This window comes from Gopherus flavomarginatus, chromosome 14, assembly GCF_025201925.1.
Source record: "Gopherus flavomarginatus isolate rGopFla2 chromosome 14, rGopFla2.mat.asm, whole genome shotgun sequence".
NCBI lineage: Eukaryota > Metazoa > Chordata > Testudines > Testudinidae > Gopherus > Gopherus flavomarginatus.
Genome location: NC_066630.1, coordinates 6,636,404 through 6,655,745, shown reverse-complemented (window position 1 = coordinate 6,655,745; position 19,342 = coordinate 6,636,404). Strand labels below are relative to the sequence as shown.

The 19,342-nt window shown below is 50.4% G+C and overlaps 1 protein-coding gene across 8 annotated transcripts in view; it reads right to left on the bottom strand.

Annotated features, from left to right (window-relative positions):
* Positions 1 to 15,218, bottom strand: part of LOC127034412 (meckelin-like) — a 50,821-nt gene extending 35,603 nt beyond the window's left edge. For 4 of the 8 annotated variants that reach the window (XR_007769388.1, XM_050923226.1, XM_050923223.1 and 1 more), the window contains exons 1-10: positions 14,742 to 15,218; positions 13,663 to 13,789; positions 9,201 to 9,443; positions 8,538 to 8,602; positions 7,475 to 7,540; positions 5,836 to 5,936; positions 5,005 to 5,077; positions 4,479 to 4,556; positions 2,756 to 2,821; positions 1,997 to 2,138 (exon numbers count right to left, since the gene is read on the bottom strand). Coding sequence is in view for 7 of the 8 variants with exons in the window: in XM_050923226.1 (XP_050779183.1) it covers positions 1,997 to 2,138; positions 2,756 to 2,821; positions 4,479 to 4,556; positions 5,005 to 5,077; positions 5,836 to 5,936; positions 7,475 to 7,540; positions 8,538 to 8,602; positions 9,201 to 9,443; positions 13,663 to 13,789; positions 14,742 to 14,843 (1,063 nt within the window). In the remaining variant the exon portion in view is untranslated. The remainder of the gene's footprint in view (positions 1 to 1,996; positions 2,139 to 2,755; positions 2,822 to 4,478; positions 4,557 to 5,004; positions 5,078 to 5,835; positions 5,937 to 7,474; positions 7,541 to 8,537; positions 8,603 to 9,200; positions 9,444 to 13,662; positions 13,790 to 14,741) is intronic. The other 4 variants (XM_050923225.1, XM_050923222.1, XM_050923224.1 and 1 more) reach the window with 4 other exon arrangements.
* Between the last annotated feature and the right edge of the window lie 4,124 nt (positions 15,219 to 19,342).

The following is a 19,342-nucleotide window of genomic DNA, read 5'->3' as shown; positions in this document are numbered from 1 at the left end:
GGCAACAACCATCAATGGAAGCAATGCAGTGTCTACACTGACACTGCATTGACCTAACTATGTTGACCTAAGCGTTATGCCTCTTGCAGAGGTGGAGTTATTACATTGGAGTAGCAGGAGAGTTACATAGGGACAGGGCTTTGGAGCGGAGCCTGGAACTGGAGCGAAGAGCAGCTCTGGAGCAGTGGAGCTGCAGCGGAGCCGGAGCACAGCTCCAAAGCCCTGCATACGGAGATATATTTTAGTGTAGATGCTTACAGCAGAGATCCTCAAACTGTGGGGCACGGCCCCCTAGGAACATTTGAGGGGATGCAGTGGAGCCTGGGCCAGCCCCCACAGGGGTCAGGGAGGGAGCACCACCCAGTCTTGCCCCCAGTTCTGCTCCAGGCCACAACCCCAGCCCTGGCTCCTGGCCACGGCTCCATCCCTGGCCCCAGACCTGGCCCCTGCCTCAGCCCCCTTACTCCTGTCCACCTCTCCCCCCAGCTCCTAGCCCCGGCTCGGGCAGGGAGCATGGACAAGGGTAAGGAGGCACAACCGCTGAAAGTTTAGGGACCACTGGCTTACAGAGATAGGTTGACGTTAAGCAGCTTATTTTGACCTAACTCTGTAGTATAGAAAACAGCTCAGTGAATGTAACCCTGTGCTTGGGGCTTTGCTGAATCAGGGCAATAGAAAGTCTCTCTCCTCCTGCATCCAGGAGACCTTTGTGCTGTCCTCATGCCAAATCTGTTATTAACTGCTCCCCTCCTGCAGCTCAATATCAGCATTGCCACTGCATCCCTTCCATTATCTGTTCACTAATCATCACAGCAACCTCTATGCAGCTACCACGGTGCAAGGTTAGTTGCCCAGCCAGCATCAAGAATGTGTGCACCAAAGCCTTGGGGCTAATATTGGCGTTATGGGTGACTAAATATCCCTGATTTTGGGAGGGCTGGGTCCTGTAGTTAGCCAGTAAAACACAGATCACACACTGAACATGTGATGTTACATTCTGTTCCCTGGCTCTACCGAAGCACTTTGCTCCCTGCAGGTTATAACAAGGACACAGAACAATGTCTCTTTTCGTCACAGGAGCCATGCAGCAAGTAGCACCAAAGGTCTGGGGGGCAGATGATCACCTGAACTAAGCATTTAATTGCTGAGCACCCAGCGGGTGTGTGTGTGTGTGTGTGTGTGTGTTCCATCATTGCCTTTTATGTGCAAAGGTTTTTTTTTTTTAAAAATGATGCTTTGCAAACACCGACAAATTCAGCCTTATGGGGAAGTGACCATGGCCCCCCACTCTGTGTTTGCTCATCTAAGAAATGGGAATAAGACCAATGTGGCTATCGATGACATTCAGGTGCCCATCGGGAGACAATTAGATGTTAAGCAACAACAGCTCCTCTCATCTGGAGTGAATAGACAGGGTTCTAGGTGTCTCTAGTTGGGTGCCCAAAACTGGAGGCACCCAGAATTAGAGGCAGCTTTTGAACATTTCGGCCTAAGTGATTTGCGCAGGGCCATAGGGAATTGGGGCAGTGCCAGTATTAGATCTGCTGACTCAGAGTCGCATGCACTAGCCACTACACCACACCACCTGTCTGAACTCCGGAGGCTTTTAGCTGGCCAGCTAACAGACTGACATGATTGGCCGCACACTCACTGGTGCTTTATAGCACAAAACGACACCTGTTCCGTCCTTTTCCTGCAGATTTGCCGGATCCCTGCTCATTAAGAGCAGGCCTGTGGAGCGTAAATGTCAGAGCAAACCAGGCAGTCTGAGCTGAGCCCATTGCCTTAGGAGGATTCATTAGTCCTGCCTGAGCGCTTAGCAGAGCAGGTACTCGGCTAATGAGCTCCAGCACTGCTTCTCACTGTGGTTGGAAGTAGCTGGGGATCCTTCCCATCTAAACAGAAATATTAGGATTCACAGAGAAATGTTTAAAGCTGAGAAGCAAAAGAAAATCATGAGAGGGAAACCAACGCTCTGGCCAGTAGAGAACCTCACCCGGGCTGTTCAGCTGCAGCTGGGGATTTGCTACAGGGACTGGCCACAGCCAGTTCTCCTTGTCATTGGAGAACTGCAGGAACATCTCGTAAAAGATGGGCTCGGGGACTCGTCGCAGCAGGTTGGACACCTGTACAGTGCACTGCAAAATAAAACCACGGCGATGCTATAACAAAGTTGCTGTGCAATTAGCCCTCCTTTGCCCAGATGCAGCTTTATCTGCACCGCAGAGACTTGTTCCATTTTCAAGCCGAAAAAGACCCTGCGATTTCCACTAACATTTACTGCCTGGGATTTGGGGGATAGTCAGCCCCTTAGATTATGCTCTGGTCTCCTTTGAAAATCTGTCCCTCAGAGCAAACTTTTCTCCTATCCAGTTCAGCTTGACGAGATTCGTTCCCAGCCTGGGGATTCCCGGGACACAGGGAATGTCAAAGCCAGACAGATAAGCAACTCACCCAAGGGCCCACAGGGAATCTGTGTCAGGGCAGAGACTAGATTCCCAGATCCCCAGTGCTGGGAGTGTCTGACTGTAAAGACCATGAAAAAAGATTGAGGGAGGGGGACAGAAAAGTCTTGGGCGCAAGGGAGGAAAATAAATCACTAGCTCTGGGAACCCAGTGGCTTATCCTGGAGTTTCATTGCAATGCCTCCATGCAACTACTGAAGCAAACAACCAGCCCAGCCCCTGTTTAGTGCTCGTTCAGCTCATGAGAAGGGGGGCAGGGGAATGGCAAGGAAGACGCAACTGTAACTTACAGACTGTTGGTAGGATGTCCCAAAGGAGTAGGCAGCATCGAGTACACTCTGACGGTCTGCACAGAGCTAGCAGGGGAACAAGAAAAGGCACTGGGACCAGGCGGTGGTGACATGCACCAGAGATTCCCAACCCTGCTTCCTGGGACACCTCTGTGCTCCTGGGGCCATTTCTATGAGACCACCAGCTGTGTGTAGGCTCGGTGCTGTCACCAGCTGAGGAGACAGCCTCAGACTACACCCTGAGCCAGAGCCTGCATGCCATAGGGTGATCAGGGGTGAGGGTGGATCCTCCCCGAAGCAGAAAGAGGGGAAGGTGGGTGTGTGACACACATTTCAGTGGGAGGTTCACTTTCTCCCCTCACTCTGGCCTCTATTATCCCCTCGGTGTGGACACCCAATTTGTTCCCATTTACACTGATCACTCTGCACACCACCTCTTAAACAGCCAAGTTAATTATACCCGGAGCCTTCCCCACATCTTCCGGCCAATGCAGGATTGTTCCCTGCTGTTGATTTTCTACTGCTTTATCCCACCTAGTTTAAAGGTCCCAGGCAACGGCGCTTCCACACTTCGCTTGTGAGACTGCCACGAGTGGTGCTCTGAGATAGTCAGCTCCCACTTTCAGCCTATTACCCCTTAGATAGCTATCTTACATAGCCCCTATTCCTGTCGTGCCCAGGCACCTCACAATCCTTTCGCTGAATTCAGCCCCACAACTCCTCCTTGGGAGGAGGGCAGTAATCCCCATTGCACAGGTGGGAACTGAGACAGAAAGAAGACAGCACTGGCAGTCTATGACAGAGGAGACACCTGAACCCACGTCTCCCAAGTCCTAGGTTAATGCTCCACCCACCCGACTATCCTTTCTCTCTAGTGCAACTTCAATTCTCTTCTAACTAAACTCCACTGTCCCAGCCTAACTAACCCCTTGTTAGTGTGACACCATTCACGTTTGCACTTACGTGCCCCTTCACCAGGCTGGACGTACTTTATACTTGTGATCTGCAGTCAATCATTAGACTTTCCAGCCCCCAGATTATTTTTGTGGCTTCTCCAATTTATCATCAGTAACTAGTAATTATCTCCACAGGGCTGTATGAAGACAGCCCGTTCCCCCTCCGGTCTTTGGTGTGCAGCCTTTGCCTGTGCAGCCCCGTAAAGCTCTGCTGCCCCTCCCTCTTACCACACTGGGAACTCCTGTCTAATTTACTGCCTACTGTCACCCCTACTGCTACATCCCTGCTTTCTGGGTTTGTCCCTCTCATTAAATATCTGTACCATGCTCCTAATCTCTCCAGGCCCCTTTGGGTTACATCTCTGTCCTGATTGTAGTTCTTCCTAATTTAATATGACCTGCAGTTTTCATTATTGTGCCGGTAACTCCCCCTTCTAGGTCTTTAATGAAGCTGTTGAATAAGAGGGCCCCTAACACCAGCCCTTGGGATACTCCTGGAACCCGCCCCCTCAACTTGATATGCTGATTTTTATCATCTGCTTTTGTTCATGATTCTTCAGCCACCTTGTTCTCATTGTGTCCATGCTTATGCCCCAGCAGGAATTATTACATGGTTGCGGAGACCCAGTGGTTCAAAAGGGGGCCACGGTTCTGCTAATGTTGGCGGATCAGACTAAAGTAAAGTTGCCCCTCCAGCCCCTAGTTCTAGCAACTGAATCCCAGCACTGGTTACATACCACAGCAAGGAGAAAATGAAATTAACTCACCTGCAAAGTGCCACCTGTCACGTCCTCCCAGCCTAAGAAGTTTCCTCGGGCATCGTACTTTACAAGCTTAAAATTGATCTGGTCGGGGGCGGGGCGGGGGGAGATGAAGTACAATCATCAAGTAGAAAACTTTGCAGAAGAGCTGGGCAAGTCTAAGGTTTTTCCATACCCAAGTTCAAGCAGATTTCATTTAGAACACCCTTTATTTTAGCTGAGTGAAGGTTTAACAAGGAGCTTACTCTGAGCTCCCAGTTCAGCTTGTTCAGTAAGATAAGTTTAGAGAAGCAGAGTCTCCTACAAAGAGGGGCAACTTGAGCTGTCCAGGACCCTGCGTGGACACCAGACAAGACCAGTAAAGGGTACAATGCCCCATGCACAGCAGTTTAGGTTGAAACTGAAGACAGGGAGGTTCTCGAGAGATGGCAGGAACGGGATTGGGGTTAATTAATAAAGAACATGTATTATTTCTTGTCTAAATTCATACACATGACTCTGCAGGTCTGTCTGTGCAACAGCCGTGATTTACCTTGGAGTTCTTCCCAAAGGAGAGCGGAGGCAGCCCTGTGTTGCTATAAAACAGCTTCGGAAGGTTCTGGTTTCTAAAAAGAAAATCAAATCACATTTCTCCATGAGATAAATAAATGAATAGAAACAGTGATAATCTAAACATCCTTGGTGTCTCCCAAGCAGTCTGGATAATCAGGAGTCTGCTGGTTTTTAAATGACCTGGAACAAAGCTCCATTGGGTCCCATCCCGTCCATTTCCCTGCCAATATAGGACAGTCCCCTACAGGACTTTCACTCAGGCTTTGTCCAAACCTTCACCTCTAGGCCACCATTTTGCATCTAGATGATGCCAGGAGAGACCAAGATTTGTTACCTTCTGATGGCTGTTCGGTGAGTGAACTGATCTTATTCCCCTGCACTCACATGCAAGGCCATAGTGCCAGTGATGATCTGGACACCCCATTGTCAATTTTGCTGGTGTCGTCAGCAAAGGCACCTGCTGAAAAAGCCATGAAGACTGAACTACCTCTTCTACCTGAGCAGTGGGACCTTCTAGGTTAAGGTCTAGGTTAATAGGAGCAGGGGAGAGTAATGTAATAGGAGAGCAGCTTCCATTGCCCATTTTGGCCAAAGCAAAAATCCTATGCATGGATGGCACAAGGATCAATTTATTCCAGGATCATGTTAGGTAAGGATGCTCTTGCATATTCTCTGCATGATCAAGCCATGATTTTGCTGCTCTCCTGCTGTAGCCAGACAGCTTCGGCCTCCAGCGCCATCAGCCTGGCACTCAATTCACTTCCAGGAGTAGCAGCTTGTCACCCAGTTCTGCAGGCACAGTGGGACTCACTTTGCCTTTGCATACAGGTCGTAGGCCCGGGTTTCCAAGGAGAAGGCGTTCAGAATGACCGTGTTGGTCAGGAGCTCACAGGCAGTCAGGTTGCAAGAGTTCTAGGGAGAGCGCAAATAAGGCAGGGTCCGAGCAAGAGAACAACGTGTGAGTTATCCCCGTACAATCTCTAGCGCGGGCACAGTTACAGCTTATTCCCCTTTCCCTACAGGAATAGCTACACCAGCCTGGGCATCTTTACACCTGTAGAGCTCAAGCAATATAACTCTTTTGTGGAGACAAGGCCTTAACCTGCAGTTTCAGTCTAGGTGGCTTTGCTTTTAAATTAACAACATTAGAACGGCCATACTGGGTCAGACCAAAGGTCCATCTAGCCCAGTAGCCTGTCTGCTGACAGTGGCCAATGCCAGGTGCTTCAGAGAGAATGAACAGAACAGGTAATCATCAAGTGATCCATCCCCTGTCGCCCATTCCCAGCTTCTGGCAAACAGAGGCTAGGGACACCATCTCTGCCCACCCTGGCTAATAGCCATTGATGGACTCCATGAACTTATCTAGTTCTTTTTTTAACCTTGTTATCATCTTGGCTTTCACAACATCCTCTGGCAAGGAGTTCCACAGGTTGACTGTGCATTATGTGAAGAAATACTTCCTTTTGTTTGTTTTAAACCTGCTGCCTATTAATTTCATTTGGTGACCCCTAGTTCTTGTGTTATGAGAAGATGTAAACAACACTTCCTTATTTACTTTCTCCACAGCAGTCATGATTTTATACATCTCGATCATATCCCCCTTAGTCGTCTCTTTTCCAAGCTGAAAAGTCCCAGTCTTATTACTCTCTCCTCATACAGCAGCCATTCTATACCCCTAACCACTTTTGTTGCCCTTCTCTGAACTTTTCCCAACTCCAGTATATCTTTTTTGACATAGGGTGACCACATCTGCAAGCAGTATTCACGGTGTGGGTGTACCCTGGATTTACATAGAGGCAACATGATATTTTCTGTCATATTATCTCTCCCTTTCCTAATGATGCCCAACATTCTGTTCGCTTTTTTGACTGCCATGGCACATTGAGTGGATGTTTTCAGAGAACTATCCACAGAGACTCCAAGATCTCTTGAGTGGTAACAGCTCATTTAGACCCCATCATTTTATACATATAGTTGGGATTATGTTTTCCAATGTGCACAAAGACAGACAAAAAAGAATCTCTATGGGAGAAAGCAGAGTGCACCTGTTCGTCTGAGTGCCTCCATCTTGGATCCCTTCAATCCCAGCCCGCCCCCTCTGCGCGCAGACTTCCTACATGCAAAAGAGAGAGCGTGGACAATAGCACCCTCGCTACAAACACTGTCTCAGGTAAGTCTATAGCCCATCTCTCTAGTATGTGAGTGCTCACATCATTTACCCTCCGAACACACTGTGAGGCAGGGCTGTTATTCCCATTTTGCAGGGGGCAAAATAAGGCACAGAGCAACTAAGTGATTTGCCTGAAGTCAAACAGGAAACCTGTGGCAAAGCAGGGAACTGAAGCCCATGTGTCCTGAGTCCCACGCTAGCTCCCTAACCACTAGACCATCCTTCCTCTCTAAAGGGAGAGGAAACAGCCCAAGAGGGTAGCAGCAACATTACTTACATTACAAGCCAGAAAACTGCTATCAAGGAAGGTGGCCTCCCAGAGCGAGGCAGGCTCCCGGGAACTCTGCATGGAAGAGAACATTCTGGCTGCAGAAGGGTCTTGGGAACACTCAGGGCCTGTCTACATGGCAGTCAGAGCTGTGACAGGTTGGTAGCATGCAGCCAGCTTTGGTCTAGCTCAGAGGTGGTCAAACTACGGCTCGTGGGCCGGACCGTCCTGCCTGGCCCTTGAGCTCCTGGCCAGAGAGGCTAGCCCCTGGCCCTTCCCCTGCTGTCCCCCCTGCCCCGCAGCCTCAGCTTGCTGTGCTGCCAGTGCTCTGGGAAGGGGGGCTGCAAACTCCTGCTAGGCAGTGCGGCAGCATGGCTAGCTCTGGCCGGACGACACAGCTGCTAGTTCTCCTGCTCTGAGTGGCATTGTAAGGGGGGCAGGAAGCGGGGGGGGGGAGGTTGGATAAGGGGCAAGGGGTCCCGGGGGGTGGTCAGGAGACAGGGGGTTGGATAGGTGTGGGAGTCCTTGGGGGCCTGTCAGGGTGCAGGGATGTGGATAGGGGTTGGGTCGGTCAGGGGATTGGGGGGGGTGGATGGGCGTGGGGCCCCGGGAGGAGGCAGTCAGGGGACAAGGAGCGGGGGGGTTGGATGGGTCAGGGATTCTGAGGGGGGCAGTCAGGGGACAGGAAGTGGGAGGGGGCTGATAAGGGGCAGGAGCCAGGCTGTTTGGGGAGGCACAGCCTTCCCTACTGGCCCTCCATACAGTTTCACAACCCCAATGTGGCCCTCAGGCCAAAATGTTTGCCCACCCCTGGTCTAGCTAGATCAAATAATAGCGGAGAAGCAGCAGCAGCAGCACAGGGGCAGCAGAGGGTAGCCACTGGAGCACCTGCCCGGGTTTCTGGGTGGGGCCCCACAGCCAGTGCTGACTCCGGCTGCCATGGCTTCACTGCGATTGATATATTGGCTCTAGCTAGCTCCAGTAACATCTACACGTACTGCACATCTCTGATTGCAGCATAGGCAAACCAAGACAGGGAGAAGGGTAGGTTAGAATCCTGATTTGCACCTACACAAGCATTGCACTCCGCCGCCTGGCCTGTCACGTTCCGGCTGTCAGCACAGACACATCGCAGGCCTGGAAAACAGAGGAGCATCAGCAGCTGCAGAAGACAGGAGCTGGAGTTGCCAGGTTACCACGTGATCCACTCTGGGAGCACCCAAAGTTGTCTAAAGCATCCAAAGTTGAAGCCTGACCCTGCTCAGGTCTTCACTGTGGTAGGCCACACATAGCCAGAGCAAGTATGGGGAGTCACTGGGGCTGTGGGGAACTCTGCCAATGATTTCACGCCACTCCAACATGCAGCCTCCAGCTGGTAGAGTCAATACAGACTGACCAGCATTAGCCAGAAGAGACCAAGAAGCCTTGGGCTGGGCTGGTTTCATTTCCTTTGTGATTGAAGCTCCTGCACTAACGCATGGCAGAAACGCATAGCCAGGGATGCAGACAGGCTTTCCATTGTGCATGTGTTTTTTAAAGCAGGCAGGCTCAAGTCACTACATTTGGATCTAGGTTTCAACACACCCTCCCCAGTCTGACAGGTCAGAGGTTTGGCCCATTACAGAGCTGTGGGCCAGCTGCGAAATTCAGCTCCAAAGTTCTGGGGTGTTTGGCTTAGGGCCACCCTTAAAATCAATCAGTTTTCAAGCATTCAGCATAGCCAGCTCCCACTCACCTGTAGGGCTTTTCACCAGGGGCTCCCCACACGGGCTGCACTGAAACACCTGGGTGTCAAGGAACTGGCTGGGGCCACAGTTCCCTGGTGCGGTGGTGCTGATCTCTGTTGGGGCAGAGCAGCAAAGAGGGTAAAGCAGCCAGGCACACAGCAAAGAGTAGCCTGCTAAAAAGCGAGACATTTTTACTGAGCTCCAGCGGACGTCAGCTGAACTTCCTTCCAAAGCCCTTCGCCTCTTGCTGCCTGTATGTGTCGATAACAGCATCCATGGTTACCAGCACTTGCCGCTTGTGTTACACAACAGAAAACCTGCTTCATTCAGCATGTGTCTGGGGTAACTGAAAACACGGCTGAGACTTCCCTCTTCAGTGAGTGCAGACTTGGGGACGGGAGGCTGAGAGCTGGAACTACCAACTCAAGAACAATCAGATCTTTGGGCCGGGGAGGCGAACAAAGAGCAGCAGTGCAACCTGCACAGTTAAACAGGCATGCAACTAGCACAACACCCTGGCACTAGATGCCTGGGACAGATACACAATGCAACAGCTGACTGCTATTGTAAGGTTCCTATCAGGGAGGGGTTGTTGGTTTTTTTACACAGGAAATGGTTTTAGTAAAATGGCAAATGTAAAATCTGTATCGACCTTGCCCCTTTCTTAGAATCTTGCATTTGCTAGTAATGGAGAGGAAAAGAATATCTCCTCTCTAAACGGTCTGTTCTCCGGCTTTAACCACTCAGTTACTTCACGGTAGGGGGGTTATGTTTATGATGCCTATCTGTAGGAAGGAATGTTTGAGCTGAAATATGACTCTTAGAGGTAGTGGGGGAAGTCAGAGAAAGTTGGGGGTGAGAAGGATATGGGGTATTCAGCTTGAGAATGGGACGGTTGCCTCTTTAAGAAGCCTGCCAGTCTTCAGAGACAGCAGCCAGTTTGTTCTCATAGCTGCAGCAGCTTGTTACAGAGGAGGGACACACACTGTACTCTCTCCTGGAGACTTTACTTTTATTCTTTCTTGTTTTTATTAACCTAAGACTCAGGTCAGTTCCGAAGGAGAGTACATATTCTACTCTCTGTGTATCAAATCATGAGTGGAGAGGCAGGCGACAGTAGTGGAAGTGGAGCTTAAAGAATAGGGAAACAGGACAGTAATGCAGAGAAAGCCAGACAAAAGAAAGAGAGAAATGCAGAGTGTTACCAAGAGACAGTGAAGGATCAGGAATAAACTCACTGATTCAGACTTGTTCAGATGTACTCCGCCTTTATTCATCTATTTCATGAAGCAATAGCATTTACTGTATTAACACGTCCTCCACGAGACTCTTAAATATGAAACATTTACAATCTAGAGAGGTCGAGACCACATCTGCCTGGCAGGATTCTTTCCCTTGAAACCTCCCTTGGTTTTCAGCTAGACTCTCTCAGCCTCACTGACTGAAGGTAGACTTATGGCCAATTTAGTATATAAGGGTCCTGAAGCCTCTCTCTTTACCAGATGCTGGGCCAAATCCATCCCTGCCATAACTCTGAATGAAGCCAGTGGCATGGTGCCAGATGGATAGCTGGCCCATTTAATTCAGTGTTGTCACTGCTGAATCAAATGAGGCACATTTGATGGGGTCCTGCATTTGCCCAATGCTGGAACTAAGTACACAGACATGCAATCCCTTCAGCAGACACGTGGTGGGGCTACAAACCTATTAATATAGGACTGCTGCACCAAAGAGCTGATTAAAAGAGCAGCTCCACTATCCTGGCCTCTGCCAGTACATTGGCCAGCAGCAAGGTAGTGCTGTAGTTACTGATTTTGCAGTTCAGTATTTACATCTTTGTGCTGAGCAAGTATTTTGCCAACAGGACACTGACAAAAAGACTCTCGGTGAAATAAAGGTGATGCTGCTAACTCTCGGACATTGCTGCCGGGGGTCACTGGAGGCCTACAGAGTCACTCCCGCCCCCACCCCAAACCTCAGTGTAAGCAGAATTTCTCAAAAACTCTAAAGACAGGAAGTGTAGTCCAGTGCACAGGATACCCGAACGGGAATGCTGTGTTCTACTTGACTAATAAACCCTACTCTGTTTTGAAAAGGCTGTTTGGGGGAACTGCAAACCCTGGCTGGGTATGTTAGGCCCTGAAGAGTGGGCAAGTCTCTGCCAGGAGTCCATTTCAGTCCGACATACCAAACAGAGCTCAGGGTGTGAAGCAAGAGCGCTGGAGCTCAAGAGCTCAGCCCAGGAGGGGGTGAGGCTGCGGGGCCTACCCTGAAATTAGAGTGGGACTCCTTGGGGGTCTGCACATGTGGCAGGGGTTCCTCCAAGAGACTGTTTACAAGCTGGGGAGTGTGTGTGTGGCACAGATCCTGTAGATCCGTGATACCACCCACCCCCAACCTTCAACTATTTTCAGTAGCCATGGCACTGAATCAACCCCGTGGACACAAACAGCCCTGAACATTGGTAGATTTGTTATTTGCGACATCACCACTCATGGTCTCCAATCCAGGAAGGACCCCCTCTGCGCTAGGTGCTGTACACTATGAGAGCCAACAAATCCATGCCTCAGCACACTGACAGTCTAACCAGGTAAGACAAACGGTGAAAGAAAGGAAATACAGATGGGAAACTGAGGCACCGAGAGACAAAGTGACTTGCCCAAAGTCACTCAAGGTATGTCTATGCAGCGAGAAGAAACTAGCATCAGCAAGTCACAGAGCCTGGGGCAGATTTAAAGGCAAGGGCAAGTGAGAGGCTGGTCTGAGGGACAAGCTCTGAAGGGGTTGGCTCCAAAGTTCTCCATAGGGTGCTCCAAAATTTGTAAGCCGGTTTTCCTCTCCCCGTCCCCTTGCTTTGGGGCTTGATGGATTTGTTTGGTTGGGACCAGGCTTTGCCTGAGTCCAGCCCTGCAGAGGCCTTTACGCAGCAAAAAGCAGAATTACAAACAATTTGAGCAACTAACACCCAGCATCCCCACATTCGTTCCACCCCCCGCTTAGGCGGACATGTCCATGGTGGCGGTGCTGGGCTCCAGCTGGATGCTCAGATTGGCTTTGCTAGCAACCTTTCAGCAGTACACGTACGTGGTTTTCTTGATCCACTCTGTAGCATTGTGATGGGGTCTGAATAACATAACGTAGCATCTCTGGAAAAACAGAAAGGCCAGGCCACTGTAGGAAGACAGCAAGATAGACACGACAGCCATCATATCAACTATTTGCTCCTTTCTCGACTCCAGAGCTGGCATCACGGAGAGCCAGATAGCAAAGAAAGTCACCATCATTAAGGAGATGCCCTGGGAGTCGCTGAAAATCTTAGGCAGGGAGTGGGTTTTGATGGCAGCTGTGAGGCAGCAGAAGGCCAGGATACAGAGATACCTGGTGCTGAAGGAGAAGCTGATGCCTGTTTCGCTGAAGCACTCAATGATCAGATAGTCTGCCTTCCTGGAACGAACGCCTGACCCCAGGAGAGTCAAGGAGGAGCCACAGAAAGCAGACGGTGCACTGCAGAGCGGGGAGGATGCCAAGAACAATCAGATACAGGCTGGTCTGCAGCTTTGTCAGTCTTCCCATGGGAATGGCGAAGGCAGCCAGAATCCAGATGCATTTGGCTAGGATACTGGCAAGGCACAGCGTGAAGCTCACCCCGAAGGCCAGCCGGTGAAGTTTGCACTTCCATCCTGTTGGCTCCCCAGCAAAGAGGAACACGCTGGCAAAGGAGCCCAGCAGGCTGGCCATGTGGCAGTAAAATATGAGGCCCCCGGCAGCTTTGCCAATAGGGGTGTCTATGTGCTTTGCATACAATGCCGTGACAGAAGCAGTGAGAGCCATCCCCACTAACGTTAGCATGATCAGCACAATGCTGGTGAGCTCGGCCCAGAACAGCTATACCACGGCCTTCTTCCAGCAGGAGACCTGGCCCCCGTGAGACCACTCATCCTGGGGACAAGACCAGCAGCTCTCCAAGGCTGGAATGCAAAATGACGAGCTGTTGAGGAGTCATGTTTTCCATGCACTACAATTACTGCCACTTATGCTCACTCCCTGGGAGTCCCATGCCCCAGCATCCTTCCCACTAGAAGGAATTTTCTCTGCACCCTGGCGGGGTAGCCCTAGAACAAAGACTCAGAGAGCCTCCTAGTTTTAAAAGTCTTGACATCCATATTTAAACATCTAGATCAGTGGCCTGAGCTACTGAAAACTGCCGAGTCCTCAGCAACTCTCATTCGCCTCAGGTGCACCAAGACAGTTGTGCAGTGCGTTGGGAGAAAAACCACCTTCCAGACCCCCAGAGAGGATCAGCTTGCACCCTGGAGCATGAGATCTGATCGCCTGTGCCTGCCAGTGTTTAGAATGGCTGTAGAATTACCCAGCCCTTTCACAAGCTAGCCAACTTCTCGGCATCTGGCAGGGCTCTAGGTCGCTCCTCAGCTCAGGTGGGTGCCCACTGGGCCAGCAAAATAAACTCACCTGTCCCGTTGCTGTAAGTCCCATGGCTGCAAACCTCACATGCATAACAGCAGTGCTGAGGCAAATCCGGGTGCAGCTTTTGCATTTCCCCTTGGCCACAGCCTCGGGAGCAGTGAGAGGGCAGGATCTGCAGGTCAACCACAGACAGGGTTGTGGGCAAAGGCTACTGGGAAACAATAGAGAGGCCTAAAATCCTGTGGGGAGTTTATTGCTGCCTTAATGCAGGAGGATTTGCATCAGTGATATCAGGAACTGCACCCACCAGCTTCTCTGGGGGACAGTTACCCTTTGGTCCATCCAAGGGAGAGGTGGGACAGGTGGTTTCACTCTGAAGCAACTGCCAGAGATGGGTCGGCGTCAGGAATCAGAGTGTGTGGCAGAGCTAGTCTCTGGGCAACCAGACGAGTGCAGCTGGCCTGTAGCAGGCTGCCTGATTGGTAAGAAGAGGCAGCAGACTGGCTCTTAAGCCCAGTAGCAGTTTGGCAGCTGCTCAAAGCATTTTCCCCCAGCTGAGAACATCTGTGTATGCTTGTTCCCTGCCCTGCCCCAGTCCAGCTCCTGCTCCTGACCCAGCCTTGTAGCTCTCCAGGTAACCTGGTTTTGACTCCGGGGCTCTGGCCCTCTCCCTGCCCCAGGCCCCCTTACAGGGCTATATACCCAGCCACTTGATGCTGCCCATCTGAGTCAGACAATTTCCCCATACCGGCCTGCCTGGCTCCTACAATGTTCCTCCTTCCCCTCACTCCCACTGAGTGGGACCTCCCAGGGGAAGGCCCAGTTCCAGTCTCTGGATCTAGTGCAGGTCTCCTACCTCCCGTGTTTGCTTTCTGTGTGATGGGAGCAGGGAGGGTGGCAGGCAGTGGCTAGGGGATGGGATGCAGAGTCTGGATGGAAGGGTTCCATCACAGGCCCTGTCACTTTGGTGAAGTCACTTGAAACTCTCTAGGCCGTAAGTGTCTCTGTCTGTGAAAGGTGGCTGGGGACCCTGATCCTCTCTTCGTGAGGAACATTGAGATCCTCCTATGAAAAGCTCAAGCAATGGACTTTATTGCCACAGGTGTGAGAGCGGCCTCACTCACCTGGATGGCTCCCCCACTCTGCAGGCCCACAGTCCTCACCACAGGATTGTAGCTGTCAGAAGCTGCTCTCTCCAAGTCTACATCCAGCTGGGGGAGCTTCATTTCTCTGTTGTCAATGACATTCCAGTAGAAGACCTCAAAGGGTTTTGGATTGGTGGGCAGGAGGGGGGAATAGTTCTCAATGAGAAACTGCTCTGACTGAAAGAGAGACAGAAACGAGAGCAGCTTGGACACCAGCTGCACAACCAAACAGAGCCAGAAGACACGTCTGTGCGTACCAAAGATGCTACTACAAGCAGAGGGAAACACACTGGTGTGCTGCTCCCTCTAGTATCATGGGATGAAAAGAATCAATGATACTGAAGCATGTGCTTGGCCATTTAAGCCCAGTGGTGTCTTTGAAACTGTTTTGGCTGAAATACAGTCACAGCGGCACAATTCGCTGGACATTCATGTTTGCCGCATTCACAAATCTGAAAAAAAAAAAGAACCAACAGCCAAATTAGTTGTACTGGGGTATATTTATAACAAGCATCATCATCTGCAGTTTAGCACAGACGCTGCCATGGGGCTCAGAATCAGCATTTTCAGTTGCTGTTCCATGGCATGGCTAAGAAACCAACTGTCGAAGGTGGTTTTGTAGTGTGAATGGTACCTGTTCTCTACTGAAGTCAGAGCTGTTCTGTGGCTGGGATGGCGGATAATTCTGGGACAGCTCTTCTATTGCTCTAGCTAGCTTTTGCATGAACAAATCCATGACGAAGATGACATCCAGATAGGCTAAGCGGTCCAGGCACAAATGGCACATGTTAGTAGCTGGAGCTCCAAGGCAAATGTCTGGCTCACGGTAGCTTAAACATGCAGCACTGATGTTGACTGGTGTATGGTTATTGAAGTTCCTGCAGGGGTTCTCTGAGCTGGGCTTGGCTGTGCACTGGTGACACACCTTGCGGAACAGATACCCGATGGTTGCATTTGCAGACCGGTGTGTATTCGTGTCCAGTAAATAGTCAAGAAACCCAGGAACCAGGCGAGGCCTCTGGTGCAGAGACCAGATTCCCTGGAAAACTTTATACTCTAACCAGGCAAGTCCAAAAGTGACCCCATAGCAGCAGTGAATGATGTGTTTCTCCATGGTATGATTTTCCTCTTGCCCTGCCCTTGACATGTAATACAGAGCAGACGCATCCATCACCAATGTGGCGTTTGTTTTTGAGGAGGAAATCTTATCGATCAGTTTCCGACCATCAAAGATGCTCTGCTCTGTAAATTCGATGCATATCTCCCCTTGGTCGCTTGTTCAAGGCCAGCAATGACATCCCGGACATCTAACTTGTACTGATGAATGAAGCCAACCGCGTTCCGCTGGAAAGCTTTCAACAGTCCCAGGATGCTTGGCAAGGCGGTGCTGAAATTCAGCTTTAGCGCTGAGCAGTGGATTAGAATCTGGGAAAGATTAATTTCCACCTTTAAAAAAAAATCTTGTGTCAGTAGGACACTGAATTACAGCAACTTTTCCGCCTCTCAAACCGGAGGCACCATGTCTGGGAAGAGGGGAGAGCAGAGAGGAGGGCTGTGACTAACCCAGAATACACTGAAAGAGTCTAACAGTGGAATATGATCCACGGCTCTGTGATGCACAGCACACTGCAGATCTGAACAGACCCAGACTTTCCATGCTGCCATCTAGTGCTTAATTTGTAATGGAAGAGGTGCTAGGGGCTCAAGCAAAAAAAAAATATGTATTTTTTTACTTTCATATGCCAAGCCCACAGGTGCCGGGGCTATGAACCACCAAGCCCACAGGTGCCGGGGCTATGAACTGCCAAGCCCTGGCACAAATTAAGCCCTCCCACCATCAAACTTTCCACTTCTTCTCTTGAATTTACCAGTGCTGCCCTGGAGCAGCTGAGGGCAGGCAGAGCATGCTGGGTACCACCTTGCAGACAACATCTCTTAGAGAGGGAAGAAGTCTCTCTGGCTTAAAGGCATGGGACTACAGAAATTGTTAGCTGGTTGATAATGGAAACTGCCTCTCGTTCTCAGCAGAGTGGAAAAAGTTATGGTGATGGGACTTGATCAGTGTGAAGTTATGGTGATTAATGGATAGAGAGAGTGACAGAGCAGAGCAGGGCTGATCTAACAGCCATAAATCTGACAAGGTTTTTAAAGACAAAGCCATCTAGAATCACTTTCATTATTAATACTCAGGACCCCCAGACACAGAAGCATTGGGAAGTTCCTAATAGCTGTACTAGAGATGCGGTATAACTCCCCACAGCCTGGAGACAGGGCATTCATTTTATCCCACAGGAGAGGAAAGCTGGGGCAAGCCACTGTTCCCTGCTCTCAGACTGTAAGTAATAGAGTTGGCGTGTGCTCTGTAATTAACCTCTGGTTTTTAGTGGCTGAACGTTAGAACCTGAGAACTTTATTAGCGCTCTTAAGCTAATTACAGTAAATCAGAATTAACCCTACATAAGAGAGAAGCAGCAGTGGGTGGAAGGGGCTGTAGTAAGGTATGGTGACCAGATAGCAAGTGTGAAAAATCAGGATGGGGGTGGGAGGTAATAGGCACCTATATAAGACCCAAAAAAATCAGGACTGCCCCTATAAAATCAGGACATCTGGTCACCCTACACTAAGGTTATGGGGGGGGATGGGAAGAGGGAGGGTATCCTCCCTCCCAGCACCCGCTTGGGATGCTTTCCTTCCTCTGCCTGCCGTTAATTGGCAGAGGCCATCACTCACCTGCAGCACGTTAACGAAGAGCGAGCATGCTGGCTCCATGCCTGCTTAGAAGATAGTCACAATGGTTTGTGCTCTTACCCTGTGAGCCCTGTCCATTCCATTGAGGATCTTCTCAGAGCAGCCCGGGGGCTGCTCGCAGTACGTAACCAGCTTATACCCCAAGGAGCCAGCCCCATCTTGGCTGGCATGAGGCACGGCAAACCTGAATGCCTGGGCAAGGACGTACAGCTGGAGACTGGGAATCAAAGCAAAACAGGCTGCTGTGTAAGGCTGCGTAAAATCCATGCGGCGAACGACCTGGCAGATCTCATGGGGTGTGATCTCCACTGGTAAATAGAGGCTTCCTAACACAGGACTCCTACTGATCTCTCCTTTAGAATCTTTGCTTTTTCTTTCACACAGCTGGTATCTCCAGGTCTCGCCATCCAAGGTAGCAAATAACTTGCTTAGAGAGGAACGCTGATTCTGTACCAATCTCCCCCACAAGGAAATTTGACATACAATACTAGAGACACTACAGGGCCATGTCCCTGGGATGCCTTACCCTGAGTGACTGCTGTGTGTACACTGTTCATAGCAAAACCAGTGTGGCAAAAACAGCCAGCATGATGCCTCCAATAAGGCCACCAGAGTCAGGCAAACAGGAGAGTAATGATATTTTTAGATGCAACTTTAATGTAAATGGAGCCTATACACACAAGGGAATGACGTCATACACCTCTGAAATGCAGCTGCTTCTCGAGTGGAAAGCGATAAAGCAGCAGCCTGCTGGTACACATCACATTAGGTAACAGGATGGGCTGGTGGCAATTTTGGCCAAGGACAGCGGGGGAATTCCTGTGTCTATGGAAAATCTTCACAGGTTCATTGCTATCCATGGACTAGGTAGGATTTGGGTTTGTAAGGTCTCCTCTGAAATACTCAGCATGTCCGCTTCAGCAGAACAAAGAGCCAGGTTGTCTCCCAATGAGATTTGGACCTGCAGCTTCAGGGCACCTAGGGGTGGCAAACCAGATGATTGAGCCACTCCCTGGTGGCCATGGATCACTCTGTAGTCAAGGCTTAAAAGTCACCAGCAGTTGTTCATTAACAGCTTCACTGAGAGGAGGAAAGAAATCAGGGAAGTGGGCACTTGACTTTTCATCCCCTGCTGAACGGTCTTTCCCCAGAACAGCTGGACAATCAGAGTTAGCCCATAGCAGCGATTCCCGCACAACCCAGCCATGCACCTTCCCCTGCCTGGAAAACCCCAGCTGGCCCATCTATCTTAGCCCAGTTACCTGGCTTACTGTCCTCATATTGCTTACTTCCCACTACCCCACCACACATTCCCAGCAAAGACAGGGCTGGTTAGGGAGCTCGGAGACTTCCCATCGTCTTACTCAAAACTGTGCAGCCTGGTGTCGCAGACTCGGAATAGCCCCAGCATGTACAGGTCTCCTTCCCTTGCCAAGGGGGGGTCTCACTGCTCTGCAGTAGCTCGGGTGGGGGCCAGTGGCAACTGCATGCCCCCCAGGGCCAGCATGGCCATCAGCTTGCAAAGCCCTAGGAGCGGCATGTTCAGCTTCTTGCTTTCAGCTGGTACTCAAGGGTGGTGTGCAGGGAAAAGTCATTTATGGGAAAGAAACCACAGTATTTCAATAGAGGGCAGAGCACAGTGAGAGACTGAACTCAACAGGCAGGCTCTTCCCTCTCCCCGCTAGGCTTTTGTACTGAACACATCCAATCTTCTCCAAAGGGCTGAAAGGTCACAGGTCGCATGGGCGAGGGAAGCAGGCCAAGTTCTCACCAAAAGGGGGTAGAGTTAGGAACTACCTGTAGAAAGTCTATAACTGGATTTTACAATACCA